Source organism: Chelonoidis abingdonii, chromosome 1, assembly GCF_003597395.2.
Source record: "Chelonoidis abingdonii isolate Lonesome George chromosome 1, CheloAbing_2.0, whole genome shotgun sequence".
NCBI lineage: Eukaryota > Metazoa > Chordata > Testudines > Testudinidae > Chelonoidis > Chelonoidis abingdonii.
Genome location: NC_133769.1, coordinates 237,104,425 through 237,123,440, shown reverse-complemented (window position 1 = coordinate 237,123,440; position 19,016 = coordinate 237,104,425). Strand labels below are relative to the sequence as shown.

The following is a 19,016-nucleotide window of genomic DNA, read 5'->3' as shown; positions in this document are numbered from 1 at the left end:
ACGCCACCACAGCTCCCATTGGCCATAGTTCCCAGCCAATGGGAGCTGCAGAGTCGGCACTTGGGGTGGGGCCAAAGCACAGAGACCCCCCCCCCCAAGGAGCTGCAGGGACATGCCAACTGCTTCCAGGAGCGGCGTGACGCGAAGAGAGAGAGGCAGTGTGGGCAAGAAGTCACCTTAGTCCTGCTGTGCTGCTGCTGGCACATCACTGCGCGCTCCTTGGGGATGGGGGGCAGCGGGTCTCTGTGCACTGCCTGAGGCGGGGGCACTCTGCGCAGCTGCCTCCCCTGGCCAGGGGCATGCAGAGATGTGCCAGCAGCCAGCACCGCTTCCGGGATCAATGTGGGGCCACCAGCCACAGAATGCAGGCAGCCTGCCTGAGTGAGCCCTGCTGCACAGCCAGCAGGTTGTCAGATGAGACTTGTCCTGAATTTTGGGGGCCCCCTGTCATTGGGGCCCCCCTGCCACCGCACTGTTTGTTTCATGGTAAATCCGCCTCTGCCTTTATCATAAAAACAGCGAGAATGATTAAATAAATACATAATCAGATGGATTAGTATAGTAGTATCATAAAACGCCTACAGTGATTTAGGTGATTTAGGCACCCGAATCTCAGTTTTAGGCACCACTGCGAACCCCATACCCTTGCCTGGCTGCTGTCTAACACTGTTGATGTCAAAGCTCACTCACCACCTAAATTTTTGCTGTAAAAGTTGTCTCAGAGCCTATCTCTGGGTATGTGCACTGTTGTCTCACTCTAGGCATCTGGATGCTGATTACATGCTGAAGCCCCCGAGCAATCCATAAAGCAAGGGGAAAATAGGCATTCCTCCACCTATCTAGATTATGGGACTTGATTCGGTTGGCATGCTCAGCGTTCCAATACCTAAGTCCCCTTATGGATCTAGTCCCAACTCACTTGTGATACTGGGCAAGTTCCAAACTCTGCATCTGTTTCCTTACAAGGCTCTTTATTTTTGTTTTTTACCTATTTTTAAAGAATATTTCCCAGATTTTACAAAAGCTGTTAGTTTTCCACTGATTTACACCTTAATTTTTGACAAAAAATATTATGTTAAGAAAATCAATACATTACATTAGGAAATTGTGTTTATGTTAATAATAAATTAGTCTAAGTGTAAATGCCAGGCTGTCTGCTAAAGTAAGGCAATGTAGCAGAAGCTACTATATATGCACACACAAATAGACGTGCAAATAAACTATGGCATTTAACTGCTCTTACTTTCAATAATCTTAGGGTAACATGACACAGGTAAAAAAAAGAAACACACCGCAGCAAAACTCAGACCCCAGGTCAACTGACTTGGACTGGCAGGGCTCACATTACAGGGCTACAAATAGCTATTTGGGCATTTGGGTTCAGGCTGGAACCCAAACTCCGAGACCCTTCCCCATCACCTCAGAGTTCAGGCTCAGACTTGCTGCCATGGAATTCTTTTATATTTTTTTTGCTGTGTAGACCTACCCTTACGTTTCTCTATTTGTTGCTTTTTTCCCTGTGCTCCTGTCTCCCAATATTTACCCAGAAAACTATTAATTTAATTTTATGCACCAATTTTCACCTAACTTTAATTTTTTTTTAACAAACACCAATACGTTCCAGGGAATTTATTTAATGAAACATGAAAACAGAGTGCCTTGCCTATCCATAAAATGATATTTGCCCATCTTTGTAAAGAATGTTGCATTCTGCTATATTATTTTCCTCCCTCAAATCTCCTTTGCTGTGATGCCTATAGAAAACTGAGACCACTGCTTAGGGCATTGACCAATACTGTCTCATTGTTTTCCTGTACTGACCCCATCTGTCTGTAACCAGACATTACCACCTCTAATACTTAGATGGTGAGGTCTTTGGGGCAAGTGCTGGCTTTTTGTGCTGATTTTGGCGAGTGCCTAGGGGCTGTCCATAAATTATGTGCTGCACAAGGGGGAATGGGTGGCCTCCATGACCGAGTGTCAGTGTTACGAGGGGGAGGGTCTTGAAAAATCACCCAAAATGTGTTATGTAAGTTATGGACAGCCCTCCCCTCCCAGCCCAATGCAGCCCTGCTCCATGAGTGGGTCTCCGAGCTGCTGCCCCAATACACATAACTATAGGCTCTGGGGGCCCCTGGAGCAAGTAGCTAAAGCCAGTAGGGAAAGGCAGATGGCTGCAGCAGGTCTATGGGCATTCAGCCCCTTGCAAAGCGAGGAGTCTGGTGGCACCTTAAAACTAACAGATTTATTTGGGCATAAGCTTTTCGTGGGTAAAAAAAATCCCACTTCTCCAGGTGCAAGTGAAGTGGTTTTTTACCCACAAAAGCTTATGCCCAAATAAATGTGTTCGTCACTACGGTGCCACCGGACTCCGCCTAGATTTTGGGGCTCCAGACTAACAGGGCTACCCCCTGACACTGGCAAAGTGGGGGCCAGCTCCTGCTTCTACTGGGAGTTGCCCGGGGGCATTTTGTTGCCTGGCTACACCAGGAGCAGGACTGAGCCCCCGGCCCGCTTGTCTCGCCGGCTGCCGCTAGAGGGACTATGAGGGCGCAGGAGCCGGGACAGCGACCAGAGCCGAGGCGCCTTCCGCCTGCCAGGTAGGGGATGCGCTCCAGGGAGGGCGGCAAATCAGGGTGGACGGAGCCGGGGCGGGGGCTAGACCCAGCTGAAGCGCCGCCCCCAGTCGCTGCTCAAGCCGGCTCAGCCCGCCATGGGCCGGGGCTGCGGACCTGACCCAGCGCACAAAGCAGTTACCCCTTCCCGCCCCAGAGCCCCGGCCCCCGCAGGGAGGGGAAGACGCGCGCTGGCTGCGGGGAGAAGCGTGAGGGCCTGAGCAGCTGTCGCCCCCTCCGCCGCTTTAGCGCTGGGCAGGCAGGAGAGAAGAGGAGGGCGGCGGGTGCAGCCGCTGGGGGTTGCCACGGTCACGGCTGGTTGCCCGAGGGGGGATGAGACCCCAGGCCGGGTGGGGAGTAGCCCCCTGCGTGCCGGCGGCTGCCAGCTTCCCTCGCTCCCTACTCGTGCGTGCGGGGAGGGCGCCGCGGGCCACTGCTGACCCCTCGCTTCCTGCCCGGGCAAGCAGCTGCGCTGCCCTCCCGCTGCTGCCCGGCCTCTGCCTTTGTCTAGCCCCGCCTGTCAGCCCCTCCACCCGGCCCAGTGCGGGCCCCTGGCCTGGGTCCTCCCCCTCCCGGCGTGTGTGAGCGCCCGGGTGACCCGCCCGCCCCCATAGGCGAGAGCTGCGAATCCCACTGTGACTTTGCTCCCTGTTCTGCAGTATTTGGGGGGAGCCAAAGGAGGGAGATCGCAGCTGCTTCCTCCCTCTCCAGCTGCGAACAAGCCCACTGCGGTGCCAGGGTGAACGCTGCCTGCCTGTCTTGGGGCCGCCAGGTGCCCACAAGTTTGGGCACAGAGCAGTTTCGCAAACCCCCCAGCTCTCCCCCCCCGCTTGTGGCCTCCCCGCTTACAACATTCAAGCGGGATCAGGAGGAGGAGGCGGCGAGCAGGGGTGGATCACTCCCACCCCCGTGGGACCACGCTTGAAACTCTTGTTAGGTATGTGGTTCCTAGGTCAGCCGCAGCACGCTGGATCCGGCTAGGAAGAAGCTGAGACATTTGGGCAGGAACCTGCCTCTAGAGTAGCCGCAGAAGCAGCAACGCGGCAGCGCCATGGAGAACGTGGAGTTCAGAGGCGGACCGGAGAGATTTCCAGACAAAGATCCCCGGCTGAATGCAGTGTTTGTGGATCAGGGGCAGATGATGGTGGAGCAGAGGGGAGGGGATGGGTTCAAATTAGTGGAAGTGTTGCTGACTGGAGGGGCTCCTTGGGGCTTCACCTTAAAAGGAGGAAGAGAGCATGGGGAACCTCTCATCATCACCAAGGTAAATTACCTTTGCAGGAGAGCGAGAGCTGTTACCTGACACGTTCCCCCCCCTTTTTCTTATCTTTCCTTTCCCCCACCTCTCAGGTTAACCATATCTCTATAGTCGTTACACGACCCAAACAATAGGCTGGCATAATGAATGACAGTCATGACAACACTATACTTGTATCGACCCTTGCTGAAAACGGTCGCAGTCTCTTTAACAAGCGTCTCATATCATGATCAGACTTAGAAGCTTGAAAGTTGTTTAACAATTTTGGGAAAAATGCATGATAAAAATATGTCCTTTGCCATTTTTTATTGCTCTTGGTCCTAATGTGAATTGCAGTGTGCCCGTGAACTTAAGGGAGATCTTTCTCGGTTGGAGTTTTCTAGTTTCTTGCTTCAGTGGAAGACATTTGCCTGTTGCTTGTAGTTCCTGCTTGATCACATCATGGGTTCATAATTTCCTTGACCTTCTAATAGTTCCTTGTCCAAACGGTACAGTTCCCCTTTTCCCAGTAGTGTACTGCTCTTTCTTGTCTCATTTCTCCTCTTTAGCACTGGCCTGCACCTGTAATAGAAGAACAACGGTGTGAGGTGGTGGAGGAGGCCAGGGATGTGTGAGAATGTAAATAAACAAAGCTATAAACTTCCATATTAGGTTGTTGTGTTCTATTGCTTGTTGGAAAAATAAACCTAGGGGCACAAGTGCTTTAGCTGTACTTCTATAGTTTTAGTTTATTGACTACTTATATAATTTTTATAGTGTAATTGTATCAGAACACTACAGTATTCTTCATTTGTATACATAAATACTGCTATATATATTTGACAGGGTTTTGTCTGACATTTCATTGCACAGTTATGTATGTTCAGAGAAACTGTTCTTTTTGTCAAACCCATTTATAAGGCTGTACCTAATAGCTATTTTTTTGGCTACAGCATGTCAGCTTTACAATTTTAAAAACGTTGTTGGTTTAAACGTCTAGAAAACAGTTTGTTGCTTTTAATTTTCTTTTCCTCCCCATCAAAAACCTTTCAATTCATTCTGAATGACCGTTGAAATATTGAGAAAATGAGTGGAATGAAGGAACATTTTCCCTCACCATCCATAGTAGAAATTACTTCAGGCTTTTATATTATTGTACAGGACACAAGCCAGGAAAATTCAAAGTAAAGGCTAGCACTCATTGCCCTGATGCTGAGTTTTCCATGGGAATTTTGTTAATTTTACAAAATATTTATTTAGCATAGTACTTTAAATCTGATTTAAAACAAAAGTTCTCGTGGAACATGATTAAACGTTGTATGAGAGAAAGAAAATGCTCTTGGGTAAAAAGTGTTTGTATGTGTACGCTGAGTTTCACTGTTATATATCATGTATATTTCAGTTTATTAGCCACCCATTACTTACTTGACAATGGTAATATGGCCCAAGAATTCTCTTTTTATTTTCTTAAACAACTACATCAGACTAACTGATGGTTTAAAAACCATAAAGGCAGTTGTCTTGTTATGCAAGTAAAAAACAAAAACAGACTCACAGTCAAAAAAAAAAAAAAAAAAGTCAAAATTTATTTTTCTGAAGCTTTTTTATCGGAGAAATGCAACTCTTGGTCTGCCAGCTCCAGGGACATTTTGCCTGTTGCCGGTTCCTATTTTACAAGTACATAAAGAATGTGAGAGTCAGCAAATCCTTGAACATCCCAGAGCAAGAACTTTTCTATTGTTATTGTCATACTAAGTAGGTTTTTTTCTCTCTGTGTTTGGGTTTACAAGTTTACATATTCTGGACTTCCCAAATTAGGGCTTATCTAAACAGAAAAGTGAGTGTCTATCATCTATGTACCTTGCCTCCAACCATGTACTTTTAGTTTTAGGGCCTAAGAACTCAGAAATTTCAGGATTCCAAAGAAGAGGACTTGTTGTTACTATGTTAGAGTCTCACTTTTGGAAGCTGAAGTGGTTCCTATTCTGAAGCTTCTCACATTGTGGAGCAGACAAGGGCGTGATTCTCCAAAGATGCACATCCATAACGTTGTGTTGTAATAGGACAGTTCTCAGAAGCAAAGATACACATCTGTTTAAGCGTTTGGAGTCTTTGCACGTATGTCCCTTGGGTGTTTGAGAACCAAGGATGACCAAGGTTTCTGTGGCAGTTGCACCCATATATCTCATGGAAGAATTTTGTGGGCTAAAGCTCTGCTTCCCTGTTTTTCCTTACCATACACAGGACAACTACTACAAAAAGGGACACAGCTGGCTTAAAAATCATATCTCTGTCTGAAAAGTAGCACCTAAGATTACTATAACTGGAAAAGATTAAAAACAGAATTTTTTTTTCCCCCTGAAAACCCCATAAAAGGAGTAGGGAGACTCTCGGGCAAGGGTAATTTCTAAAACTAGTTCTGATTTTCTTTTTAAATTGACTAAATTTCAGTTTAACAATCTACCAAGTTCCAGAATGCACTGAAGGAAAGGCATGCTAAACTGAAGAAAATCTATGTTTAAATCTTAGTAGAGAGATAAGTATGTGTGCCATAAGCTTTGGAATGTTGGGAGCAGGAAGTATTTTACTCATCCAACGTGCAAAGAAAGGTCAAACTAGAGTCATCTTACTAATACCCAATAACAGTACTAATAGCGTATCCCATTTAATTGGGTGCTTTAAGCTGGCTAATTTCAATATTTCTTCTTACCCTGCAACTAAAACAGAAAACTTAAGGTTCTACCTACCTACTTCAGGAGCACACTTAGTGTGTGTGTGTGGGGGTCCTGGTAGGTTGTTGTTTTTTTTTTTCCTCTTTTGATGCAATGATCGTGAAGAAAAGTGGTACATGATACAGCTTGTTCAGGTCTTGAACATAGTCGGTCTTCCGAAACTTACCCCACCCATTGCAACTGCATTGTTGACTAATACTTACATGTATTTTTTCAGTGTCTTTTGGTTTTACTGTCCTCACTTGACAATAAAATCTTAATCCTGAAAGAAAAAGTAGGGATTTTCAATCTGGTTTTGCAAATCTTTACATTAAAAAGTAATAGCATTATGCTTTGTATTTCTTCCAGAGCTCTGTGCCTGTCTTCTAGAGCATTCCAAAAATTTGCCCCAAAGGCAACTTATTTTTGCCTAATATGGTAACTTTGAACCTTAAGGAAGGAGATTGACTTTTTATAGCAACTTGCAGAATCTCTACTTTACCTGGACCACCACTTTCTTTATTGGTGTGACTTTTAACTCTCTCATTTTCTTTTTTAAATGAAGCAAGTGAACACTGAATTTAAGAATGAAAACCTCAATATTGTCATGGGTGAACCTTTAAAAATAATCTTTGTTGACAGCTAGCTAGTTTTAAATATAGTTAACTTTTCTCTTTTAAAATGTCTTTTTGATAATAATCAGAAAATGTACCTGTCATTCCCAGGTTTGGATGTGGGGAATGGGTAGAAAATACCAATTTGGAATTCAGTTCAGTATTGACAACATATAAAGAATCACAAATCGTTCTGGAATTAACATGATCAAGATAACTTTACTGATAATGCATGTGAAATATTTGCAGAGTATGCTTAGAGTTTGATGCATTGTAATGCTGATACTACTTAAAAGAATTGCTGTAACAAGTGCCTACAGCCATACCTCCTCAAGCTATGATCTCTCTAAACTAATCAAGGTTGGGCCTGGTTCATATTTGGATGAGACACGTCCAAGTGAAACCTGGGTTGTTGCAAGAAGTGTTGCTGATTCTGTAGGTGAAACTCATCCCTGTGAGTCACTGATAAAGAAAAGCTCTAACTGGAGATGTCACCTTTAGATCAGGAGCAGACTCAGAGTCCTGACTACTTTTTTCCATTAAAAATTCCACAATACTTTTCTAATGGGCGTGCATGCCTGGTGTTTTGATTTGTTCTGTGTTTGTACAGTGGGGTCCTGGTTCATGACTGGGGCTCCTAAGTGCTATGAAAATACAAAGAATAAGTGTAATGGGCAAATTGTAATTTGAATATCTGCATTTGATATAAAATTCCTCTGTTCTAACTAGATAACAGCATTCTCCCATATTTTCTGGCTGAAATGGTTATGTAGAGCTATTTCATTTCAAAAGTAGCTGCGTTTCAGCAGTGGGAGAAGAGACTGCTGTTTTTTATAAAGAATTTTTGAATCCTATAACTTTAAATACATGATGTAAATGTAAATAATTTTTTTTTGTTTAATGATTCAAGTGTATCAGAGTTCTTTTTCAGACTAATGGCTATCCATTTGTACAGAATTCTGTAGGGAGACTTCTGTTTCCTCGAGTATAAACCAATCATTTCATTTTGTACAAATTAGTCATTTGGCAGGCTGGCTAAATGGCTCATTGATTGATGCTACAGCTAGGTGAAAAGATCAAGAATATATGTGCCAAGGATTTGGCTCGGTTGCTCTTTTTTTTTTCTGTATGTACATATAGAATTTTTTTAAAAAATGAATCCTGTCCCCTGACACACAGGATACTGTTTTTGTGAGTTTTAGCATACATGAGTCCTCTAGAAAAGAGAGACCAAGACTCTGTTGTCTATTATAATTAAGGCTTTTTGTTGAAACGAACACTTACCAGTAATACTTTTCCAAAATAAAGTGCAGATTTGCTAGTAACTATAAATCTAACTTTATATTAGTGGGTAAAATGCTGTACGTTTTCTGCTGTATGTGCAAAAAAAGGACCACTAAGGTAAATTACTGATTCACAGGTTGATAATATTGTGCTCTAACCCAGAGCTCAATATGATCTCTATCTAGTGAACTTTTCATTATTTTTTGATGGAAATGCAGGGGGGAGCAGAGCCTGTATTAGCTACAGACCACTTCCTCTTAATGATTGTCAGCTATATTGTTAATTTACATAACCCTATCTCTAGGAAAAAGCAGTAGACTATAAAAACCAGTAGTTGAATATATAGAATCACACCTGAAATACTTCATGCCTCACAATTCTCTTCAAACCCTTGATTTAGTCCTTAGAGTGGAGCTGCTCTTTGGGATAGTACTATCTAAATCAAATCTTCCCTAAAACGCTACATTGTGTGTACCGCTCTCTGGCTTTAGAGCATTTTTAGGGAATTTTTACATGTTGAATGAAGATTCTGAACATGGACAAGTAGTATCCTGTTGTTGTGGGGTGTTGGGGGTTGTTTTTCTAGCTGTTTTTGTCAGTAGGCAGAAGTTTGCCATCATAAAGGTTTAGAGAGAGACAAGGTAGGTGAGATAATATCTTTTATTAGATCAATCTCTGTTGGTACAAGAGACAAGATTTCAAGCTACACAGAGCTTTTATTTACTGTGCTGTTTCTCTTAAGCCTGGCTGAGTGACTTGCCCCAAAATCTACCCCTTTGTTGTTCTTCAGATCCCTCCTTAAAACTCTCCCTTACCGGGATGCCTACAAAAAGCTTGACAATGGTTAGGCTGCTGGTTTGCTGAGACCACTGCCTATTATACTGACCAGTATTGTCTCACTATTTCCTTGTACTCTCCCATCTGTCTATATTGATCTGTTTCTTGTCTTACGCTTATACTGCAAGCTCTTTGGGCAGGGACTGTCTTTGATCTGTCTTTGTACAGTGCGTATAACAGCGGTTCCCAAACTTTAACAATCTGTGAACCCCTTTCACTGAAATGTCAAGTCTCGCGATCCCCTCCTAAAAATGAATATTTCCAGGGATTTTCTCCTTTACCCGAGTATAAATTATAAAAGCAGTGATCTTGGAAATATAAAATTTGTTTTTATGACATGCTTATTAAACACTATTTAGTATTATTATTTATCATTACAGTATTTTTATTACATTATGAAAACAGCAACACTCTTCCAAGATCTGACTTTTGTAGCTTGTATCACTTTGAATAAGCCTGTTATAAGACAGGGCTCCTATGTTTCATCAAGGGGTATCAGATGTGAAACAGCAGGAAGGTATTTAAGAAGCCAACTCAAAGAGTTCCTCCTACACAAGCATTCAGGGCTTGAGCAGTCCAGACAAACAACGCACGTTACAACAAAGCTTAAACTTGTTCTTCATAATTTAAAAACAATCCCAGCTGCCTATTTAATTTTAAAAACAGCAAAAAATATCCACCTCCCTTTCCATTTCTTATAAGGAGTCTTGAAGTTTATATCTCCTCAGTGTAACAGATATGCTTGCTTTGATCTGCTTAGCTCTTGGAAGTCCAGCAGCTCTAGGCTGCTGGCCCCGTGCTGCCCAGGGTCCCTAGGGACAGCTCTGTCCGCCATTTGGTAATTTTTTCCCGAGAACCCCCTGTAACATTTAGTGAACCCCCAGAGGTTCATGAACCCCAGTTTAGGAACCACTGGCCTAGCACAATGGACTCCTAGATGTTATAAGAGTATGAAAGGGGATTCCACAGCGTGAAGGCGAAAGCAATGCAAGTGAATATGGTTTTGGGTTGTATTAACTTTTTCCTTTCTGCCCCCCTGTGGCTTGGGTTCAAATATTCTGGAAAAGCTAAGTTGGTTCCCCTGTCCTTCTGTGAGGTCCCCACTGGTACTTCGGATAAGTAAGGAGCTTAATGCCACATTGGCATTGTCTTTTCTATGAGGGCTTCTACACAGAAGAATGTCTTATGTTAAGTAGAATGAGTGTTCATTTGGTTTGTCTATCCATTGTGTCATTTAAATAGCTCTGCCTTGGTTTACATAGTGAAGGCTTTCTTACCTGAACAGTCATGGTAACATTAGAAACTTTTCCACAGGACAGTATCTTGTAATGTATTAAACTGCTGGCAAAAACATAACTAGAAATGTATTATCGTTCTTCACTTTGTGCCAACAGGAGGACTGAGATAAGAGAGAATGAATAAAATGGCTTGTGACTCACAGGAATCATCTTTAAGCTTGGCTGAGAAGAGAGGCTAAAAATTCCCTCTTCTCAGAAGTCACAGGGTTCTGCTTTGACTGATGTGTTCTTTGACTGATGTGCATGTAGTTTTATAAACAGTGTGTGTAATACTGAAATGGTACTTAATATTTTTTTCCTTAGCACCTATCACTGTTTTAAAATGATACAGTAGAACTCATGTTGTTGTGTGAAGAATCCTATTTGTCACTAGCAAAAAGGAACACTTGCTGCTGTTGCCTTGCTTTCCTCCTCCCTCTACCCTCAACGCACTCAGTTATGTATAGGTGCCTGGCCTGATCGACCACTGGTTCTTTAAAACAAACAATCAGATAAAAACACAAAGCCAGCCAGAGGAACTAGCCACACAGTTCCCACTTATAGAAATTGTGTGGCTAAATCCCCTAGCCAGCTTTGAACATATCAATTTATTATTTAAGTTTTCTATCAGTGTAATACAAATTGTTTTGCCTTGTGTCTGTTGCCACTGTTCTGACACGATTCTCAAATATATCCTGTTACAGTAATGGTACCAATTACAGACAGAAAAAATTAAAAAAAAAACAACAGCAGCAACAGCCTTCTGGTAGCTGTAATAAGTTGTCACAGGGTTGCTAAAATATGTTGTTAACTAACTATCTGAATGTTATGATTGTGCATTGTTGGTTTTTTTTTGGTAGTGTTTGGTTTTTTTTGTTTTGTTTTTTACTTGGTATAGCTCAGGATTTCTCAAACGGGGTCGCTGTTTGTATAGGGAAAGCTCCCGGTGGGCCGGGCCGGTGTGTTTACCTGCCCTGTCCACAGGTCCGGCTGATCGCGGCTCCCACTGGGAGCAGCGATCCGCGGCCAGTGGGAGCCGCAATCGGCCGGGCCTGTGGACGGGGCAGGTATACACACTGGCCCGGCCCACCAGGGGCTTTCCCTACACAAACGACGATCCCTGTTTGAGAAACCCGGGTATAGCTTGTGTCTTTGCAATATGTTTGCCACTTTAGCTGCATGTGTTTAAAAAGTGGGTGTGGGAAAGAACAAGTGAATGGGAAGTGAAGTTTAGTCATGAATAGATGAGAAGGATATAACCAGCCTGTTGTTAGTGAGCCAGTATTACCTCACTGCTCCTGAGTTCTCGCAACAAGCTGCTTTTCTTGTCCTTCTTTCTGTGTATTCTTGTCCTTATTTCTTAAGGTGTGCTTTGTGTCATCATGCACATGACCCTAGACCTGTGGCTTATTAATTACAGAAACTTGAGACAGGCCCGAGCAGTTCAGCAGAACTCTTACTTAATGTACACCTCATGATTAAGGCGTCAGGTTTGTCATGGAGGTCATGGATTCCGTGACTTTCCGTGATCTCCGTGACTTCTGCTGTGGCCGTTGCACTTGGCTCAGGGGCAGCTCAGGCAGCCCCTGTGCCAGTTGCTCTGGCTGGTGCTGGGGCAGTCTTGGGCCACCGTTCCCTGCCCCCCCCCCCCAGCAGAGTTTGGGTGTGGGAGGGGGCAAGGGTTGGGGCATGGTATTGGATGAGGCAGACTGTGGGTGGTACTTACCTGAGGGTTCCCCGGAAGCAGTGACATTCCCTTCGCTCAGCTCCAAGGTGTAGGTGTGGCCAGGCAGCGCTGCACATTGCCTGCGCCTTCAGGCACCGCCCCCACAGTTCACATTGGCTGCGGTTCCCAAAAATATCCATGACCTAAAAATACCCGTGACTAAAATGTAGCCTTATTCATGATATATGCAGTTTCATTAACAGTTTCTTAAAATGTAACAGGTAAAAACAACAGTTGAATTGATTTAAGTTATTTCATGAATTTATATAGTACTTGGTAGATGTTAATTTATATCAAAGTGATCTTGTTTTCAGTCTTTTGAGCCAGTTTTTGACTTTGGGTTATGGATGAGGTGAGAGTCCATTTAGAATATGTTGGGAAAAATCCTGTCCCTACTGAAACCTGTGAGAATTTTTGCCATTGATTTCAGTGAGGTCAGAATTTTATCCCATTGTTTCTGTAAAAAAAGAGTTTGCAGTCTTTTAAAAGTTACATGAAAGCTAATGCATTATGATTGGATCTTGAAAGGATAGTACTATAATTGTGATGGGTTAGTCAGTTCTGTAAGGTTTTCAGAGCTTTAATCAAAAACCGATAAAGTTCAATATAGCGAACACTCATAAATATGGAAGGTGATCAGTTTTTTATAATGAGTTATTGAAGCTGGTTTGGCAAAAAATGGGGGAAAGGGAAGTCTTGCAAAATATATACATTTTGAATTTTTAAAAATTTCATCAGTTTTGAAATTCAGAATTTTTTTACCAAGTCTGTGGATCAGCCTTCTATAGTGGATTAGTGAAAGAAAAGCAAGTGCTTGTAACCCTAGGCTATATAAAATTAACCAAACTTTGTCTTTGAAAGCAAATTTATTTTCTCTCTTTCAACAATGTATTCAACTTTAGGTAAAGTTTTTTAGAAAATTCAAAATTCTAGCTTTATTGTTAATGTGTTCAAAAAAGAATTTAGTGAAAGTTTCTGAATTATATTTTAGCTTTGGTCACCTCAGCCTAACTGGATAATGATATTAGCATTTTGCATGCAAATCATAGTTGTTGACTAAGGATTACAAGTGTTAGCTAGGAGGGAGTTTTCCCATCACAGTTCAACCACACTATCAGTCCATTACATCTAGTTTAAAAGCAGCAAAGCAGTCCTGTGGCACCTTATAGACTAACAGACGTATTGGAGCATGAGCTTTTGTGGGTGAATACTCACTTCATCAGATGCATGTCATGTCATGTCATGGATCTGACGAAGTGGGTATTCACCCACGAATGCTCCAATACGTCTGTTAGTCTATAAGGTGCCACAGGACTCTTTGCTGCTTTTACAGATTCAGGCTAACACGGCTACCCCTCTGATAGTTTAACCAGAGAATTCTTGTTTAAAAACTCCAGGTCAGGCCTTCAGAGGTAGAAGAGTAGTTTGTGGAAGGCAAAAATGGGAAAACCCCATTAATAAGTTTCATATGACTCTGAAGAGTAAGGTACAGTGCAGAATGCCTGACTACCCAAAACTGTATAATCCCACCGTTTCTCCAGTAAATGCAAGAAAAGCAATGGGGAATTAAATAGAAGTAGGCACGTGGCCAAAAATAAAACTATAAACGTCTGTATAAGAATGTGTGAAGCTTAAAAACAAACCCACCATGAACTAGGATGCTTGGCAATGGAAGAGGATCTTGAAATAACAAGTATTTTTGAACCTTGATGATACCTGACAAAAGTCAATGAAAAACTGTAAAACGCTGGCTACGTAAATTATATGAAAGGGACATATTGGGTCACAGATATTGTGGCATAGATTTATATTGAAGAGATTCCATGGAAACTCATGTGAAAATACTTTTTATTGGAGAGAAACATATCGGACAATCGATAGGGATACAGATCCCAAATTCTAAGAACTGGACTGTGCTGTACTGTTATTTCACTACATAATATTTGTTGTTTTCTGTTTGTACTTTCTGCCTCTTCCTACTTCTCCCTAAAATCTCTTTATCTTCACCTCATCCTTTTCTAAACTATCTCTTTAACTTCTCCTGACTACTTATTCATGCCTATCCACTCAAACATAGGGCTTGAATACTTTGACAGATGTATAATAGTCTGAGGACTGAACCTACTAACCAAAGACCACTTTGAAAGCTGGGGGAGGCCCAGAGTTTAAGGGCAATGCCAAGCAAAGCAAAAACCTCTCAATCTCCATTCGTTGAAAAGGGAGGAGTGGGAACTGTGGGGATTTCTATTGAGTGGTGCTGCCCCTGGACCTTGGTCAGGGCTCTAGATTTTATATCAGCCTTTGATAAATAAGTTTGATGAATTGCAGCCTTCTCCTCCCAATCTTCTTTGTGAACATGCACACTCTCATCCTTCTGGATTCTGGAAGAAAGATGGACAGTAATTTCATTTTCCCTCCTACCTTACAACCCCAACATTAGGGGGATGGGTGGGTCTCTGCTACTCTCTCCTTTACCAGACTTTTAGTTGCTATGATGGGAAGGTGTTCCCACTAGTCTGACTCCCTCTTGGCCTCAATTTTGAATCCTAGGGCTGGGGACCAGGGCCATCTCTTTGTTCTGTGTTTGTAAAGAACCCAGCACAATAGTGTCCTGATCAACAATGTTGGCTGCAGGTGCTGTGGTAATACAAATAGTTACAGTAGTCAGACTCTCCATTTTCGGCCCCTGCTGCAGCTCATTGCTCCTCCAGCAGCATCATAGAAATTTACCTAATTCTTTTCAGTTTCGCTGTTGCCCACAAGATTCCTAACAGCTGCAATTATCGCTTACCTACACATTATCAAAACTGTGGTTTAGCAGGAGAGGCAATGGAGCTGCCTGCAGACTCAGGCAGACATCACTACATCAGTTCTGTTTGGCTCATAGTTGCAGGAGGTTAACACTGCAACCATAAGGGCTAGAGATCTAATTATTATTAAATAAAAGTTCTGGTTTGGTGGATATTGGCAACGCATGCCCTAATTCTGCATTGGATTGAAAGTGTACTGCTGCAACCTTAATTCTAAATTAGCATCTTTATGTTGTGTATAAATATCCAAGCCTCGTTGATAATTTTTAAAATAAAATTTTAGCCTTCCTAAAATGTACGTGGTTTTTAAATTCTCTGCTTCTTTCTTTTTGGAAAGGCAGGTTCTGACTCATTCTAGATCCTGGTTCTAAATCTTCTTTTCTGCAGCCTGTAGTGCATTCAGTCGGTGATGGATTGCTTGTGATACTGAACTCTGAATGATACAAGTAAGAAAGTATTCTTTCAATGGGGAATGGCAGAGAAAGATTGGGTTGTTTGTAAATGAAAGTGTAGTTCCCTGCTGCTGTTCTAAAAATTACAACTGTGGCACCGTTCTCTTCCACTCTAGAGGAAAACCAAATTGTCTTAAGCCTTTGTAATGGGATTTTGAAGGCCACAGATGCTTTTGAATGTACTGTCTTTTGTGTAGATGCTGTTTTATTTATCATATAAAATACTTTATTAGATGTTAATTTGATTTGACTGGTTTTAAGTTGGGAAATGAGGAAGAACCCTCGCATATTTTTCTTTGCCTGTTTTGTGTTTATCTAGCTAGTAGTAAATGTTCCTCCTGAAGTACACTAATGACTACTACTAGTGCTGGTGCAACTAATGCTTAAAAATGCTTAACATGTTACTAATGCTAATTTTATGACCAGATTCTTTTATTAGCAGTTTAGAGTTAGTCATAACTCTTCTGAAGTGATGTATTATAGTGCTTCAGGGTGGTATTTCAGAAACATGGTTTCGTAGTAAAGGAAACAGCAGCACTTCTTGCAGAGTAGCACTACTATACCATTTTTCTCATTATCTTATATGAATATCATGAAAAAATGAGTTGGGTTTTTTTGTAGATGTGCCCAATCCAGCAGTCTTTTGAAACCTGTACATCAGGTCATGATGAGTGTTTGGATCTGAGAATGGGAAACTCTATAGGATCATGTACAAATTTCTTTGCCCACTTCAGCATAAATGAGAGTTGGGCTCTTCTGAAAATCTGGCTCCAGTTGTGCGTGCTGAGAAAACACTTTTAAAATCTGGACCCAAACTTCTGCTGATAAAAGAACTGGATGTTGTAGGATGTCTTTTGTTGTTTGTGGGCCTGAAGGTACATGGGGGGAAAAATGGCTTGACCCTGCAAAGACCCTGTTCATCACACTGAACTCCTGTTGACTTCAATAGGCATTGAGGATGCTGGGCACCTTTGAGGAAGTCCATACCATCTTGCAGAGTCATGCCCTACCAGCACTAACTTTAGAGAGGATGCAAACATCTACAGGCTTCACTAAGAGTTTCTTAGAGTTGTAGATGTGAATATGATGGGAAACCCTGATGTACAAGTCTGGGTTTCCCATCATATTCAGATGTGAAGCCAGCTCTCCTGAAGTGAAACCGCATTGCCCTATTGTGTCCAACATAAATCTTTGATTTTGGATTCTAAGAAAGATTATTGATCCATTGTCTTCTAAAATATTTCACTTTAGCCATCTTTATGATACGAGCGATAAGGTGGGTGAGGTAATATCTTTTATTAGGCCAACTTCTGTTGGTGAAACAGACAAGTTTCTTAAGGACCTGATGAAGAGCTCTGTGTAAGCTCAAACTTGTCTCTCTAACCAACAGAAGTTGGTCCAATAAAGATATCACCTTCCCACCTTGTCTCTGTTGTATCCTGGGACCAGCATGGCTACAACAACCCTGCATACAGTCTTTATGATATGACTCTGTTATGCAGTATATATGTTTAGATGTAGGAGTACTTCAAAGGATTTATGTAATATTTGTATCTAAAATGTCCTTGAATTAGAAGTGAAAAGGACTTGCTGGTCAAGTCTGATGAGGAAGAAACCTCATATGATGTGTTTTCCATGTGGACATCTCTATTCTAGGAAAATATGTAGTCTTTTAAAACGTTAGTTTACACATGAAATGTCAGCTAGCAGGAAGAGAAGGAACAGGACCATACTGTCCCGGGGAACAAGAAATAGAGGATAGGAGGATCTCCTGATTCCATGGAAAATAATGGACTACCTTAAGTTTGCCTGGTTAATTATCACTTTCCTGGCAAATGACCATGTGTTATAATAACGATCCATTCTTCCCAGCTTTCTGATTCTACTGGAGCACTCTTTCATGTGGAAGTTGGTGTAGTTCAGCCATCATTGATGTGTTCTCAAAACAGTGTAGTGGAGAAACCAGGATTTGACTTAGTCATTAGTACATGGTTTTATGGGTCACATAGGTTTATTCATATATGTCATATTCTAATGCATTTCCTTCAGTAAGGGATATTTTCCCATTTTGCCTCTCTTCCCTCCTATATTTAGAAAACAGATGTGCAATATTATGACACAAAGAGCAACTTGTCTGGAGCCTTGAAGGTTGCACCTAATTTGCACGGATAGCTGCATCTTGGGATACTCAATGGCTCATTTGCCTCCTTGGGTTATCCTTTGGGAAGCCTTGGTTTCTTGTAATCAAGTAATACCTTACTACTTAAAAAGGGGGAAGAAAGTATAGGGAGATGAAGACACAAGGATGAAGGATGTATGGAAATCAATCCGTATAAAGAAATTACTGAGGGAAATGTTGTTTTGTTCAAAAAATCTCAGCTATTCTTTAGTGCTTATTACATTTTCGGTTATTTTGTAGCTAGAGGGAGCTATTGGCTGAAGCAGGAAGGAGATTTGAGGGTGTATATTGAATCATAGAAAAGTAGGGCTGGAAGGGATTCTATACTATTATGGAGGATTTCAGATGCAAGTGGGTAGACGAGATCATGGGAAGACTAGTTCTGTAGGCTATGATAAAGATATGTGGAAGCTAAAAATGGTATGATTTTTGTTAATGGTTTTGTTTTGATTGGAAAATGTTTAAACCGTTAGGGGGAGCAAGAAGTGAACAGTTACACAGCACAACAGAAGACACTGCAGATGTTCATTGCTTCTGTTGCCATCCCCACTATTGTCCATACTCTTTCTAAGAGAAAGGGGGTGGTATTTTTTAGAGAATACAATCTAAAATTGGAAAGAAGAATATTATTTGTATAGTTCCATAGATATTCATGGCACCTTGCAGACCGAAAATAAGACCACATCCCTCCCTTGTGGGATCATCTTCTGAATTACACAGACAGTAAAATGGCACAACACAGGAGGGGAATCTTCAGATCACGTGGAGGCAGAGGATTGGAATGGTAGGAGACAGAACAAGGAAGGAGGGGTGAAGAAGAAAGTGCTAGAGATTGTGTGCTTGTTTTTTGTTTGCTTTTTTGGAAAGCATTTATTTTAGGATTGTAGGTAATTGAGCTGTAATATTATGGCGACTGTTAGAATTCTTAAATAAAATTGTTATACAAGTCGGGATGGGAAGTACCTAAATGTAGATTATTGATGGAATGCTAACAGAAAAATCTTCAATAACTGTGCAACCTTACAGGGTAAACATTAGCAAACCCTTGACATGTTACCAGGGACGGCTCTAGGCATTTTGCCGCCCCAAGCACGGCAGGCAGGCTGTCTAGCTGCAGGACCAGCGGACCCTCTGCAGGCAAGCCACCGAAGGCAGCCTGCCTGCCGCCGTCACGGCGACCAGCAGAGTGCCCCCAGTGGCTTGCCGCCCCAAGCACGCGCTTGGCGTGCTGGTGCGTGGAGCCGCCTGTGCATGTTACAGTTTTTGTATGTGAA

The 19,016-nt window shown here is 42.2% G+C and overlaps 1 protein-coding gene across 4 annotated transcripts in view; it reads left to right on the top strand.

The window, feature by feature from the left end:
* The first annotated feature begins 3,225 nt into the window (after positions 1–3,225).
* The window catches only part of SHROOM2 (shroom family member 2), a 205,545-nt gene continuing 189,754 nt past the window's right edge, over positions 3,226–19,016 (top strand). Inside the window, exon 1 of one of the 4 annotated variants that reach the window (XM_032777672.2) lies at positions 3,226–3,879. In XM_032777672.2, the coding sequence (XP_032633563.1) occupies positions 3,667–3,879 (213 nt within the window). In that variant the 5' untranslated portion in view covers positions 3,226–3,666. Of the gene's footprint in view, positions 3,880–15,496; positions 15,558–19,016 lie in introns of those variants that run through there. The other 3 variants (XM_032777669.2, XM_032777671.2, XM_075060587.1) reach the window with 3 other exon arrangements.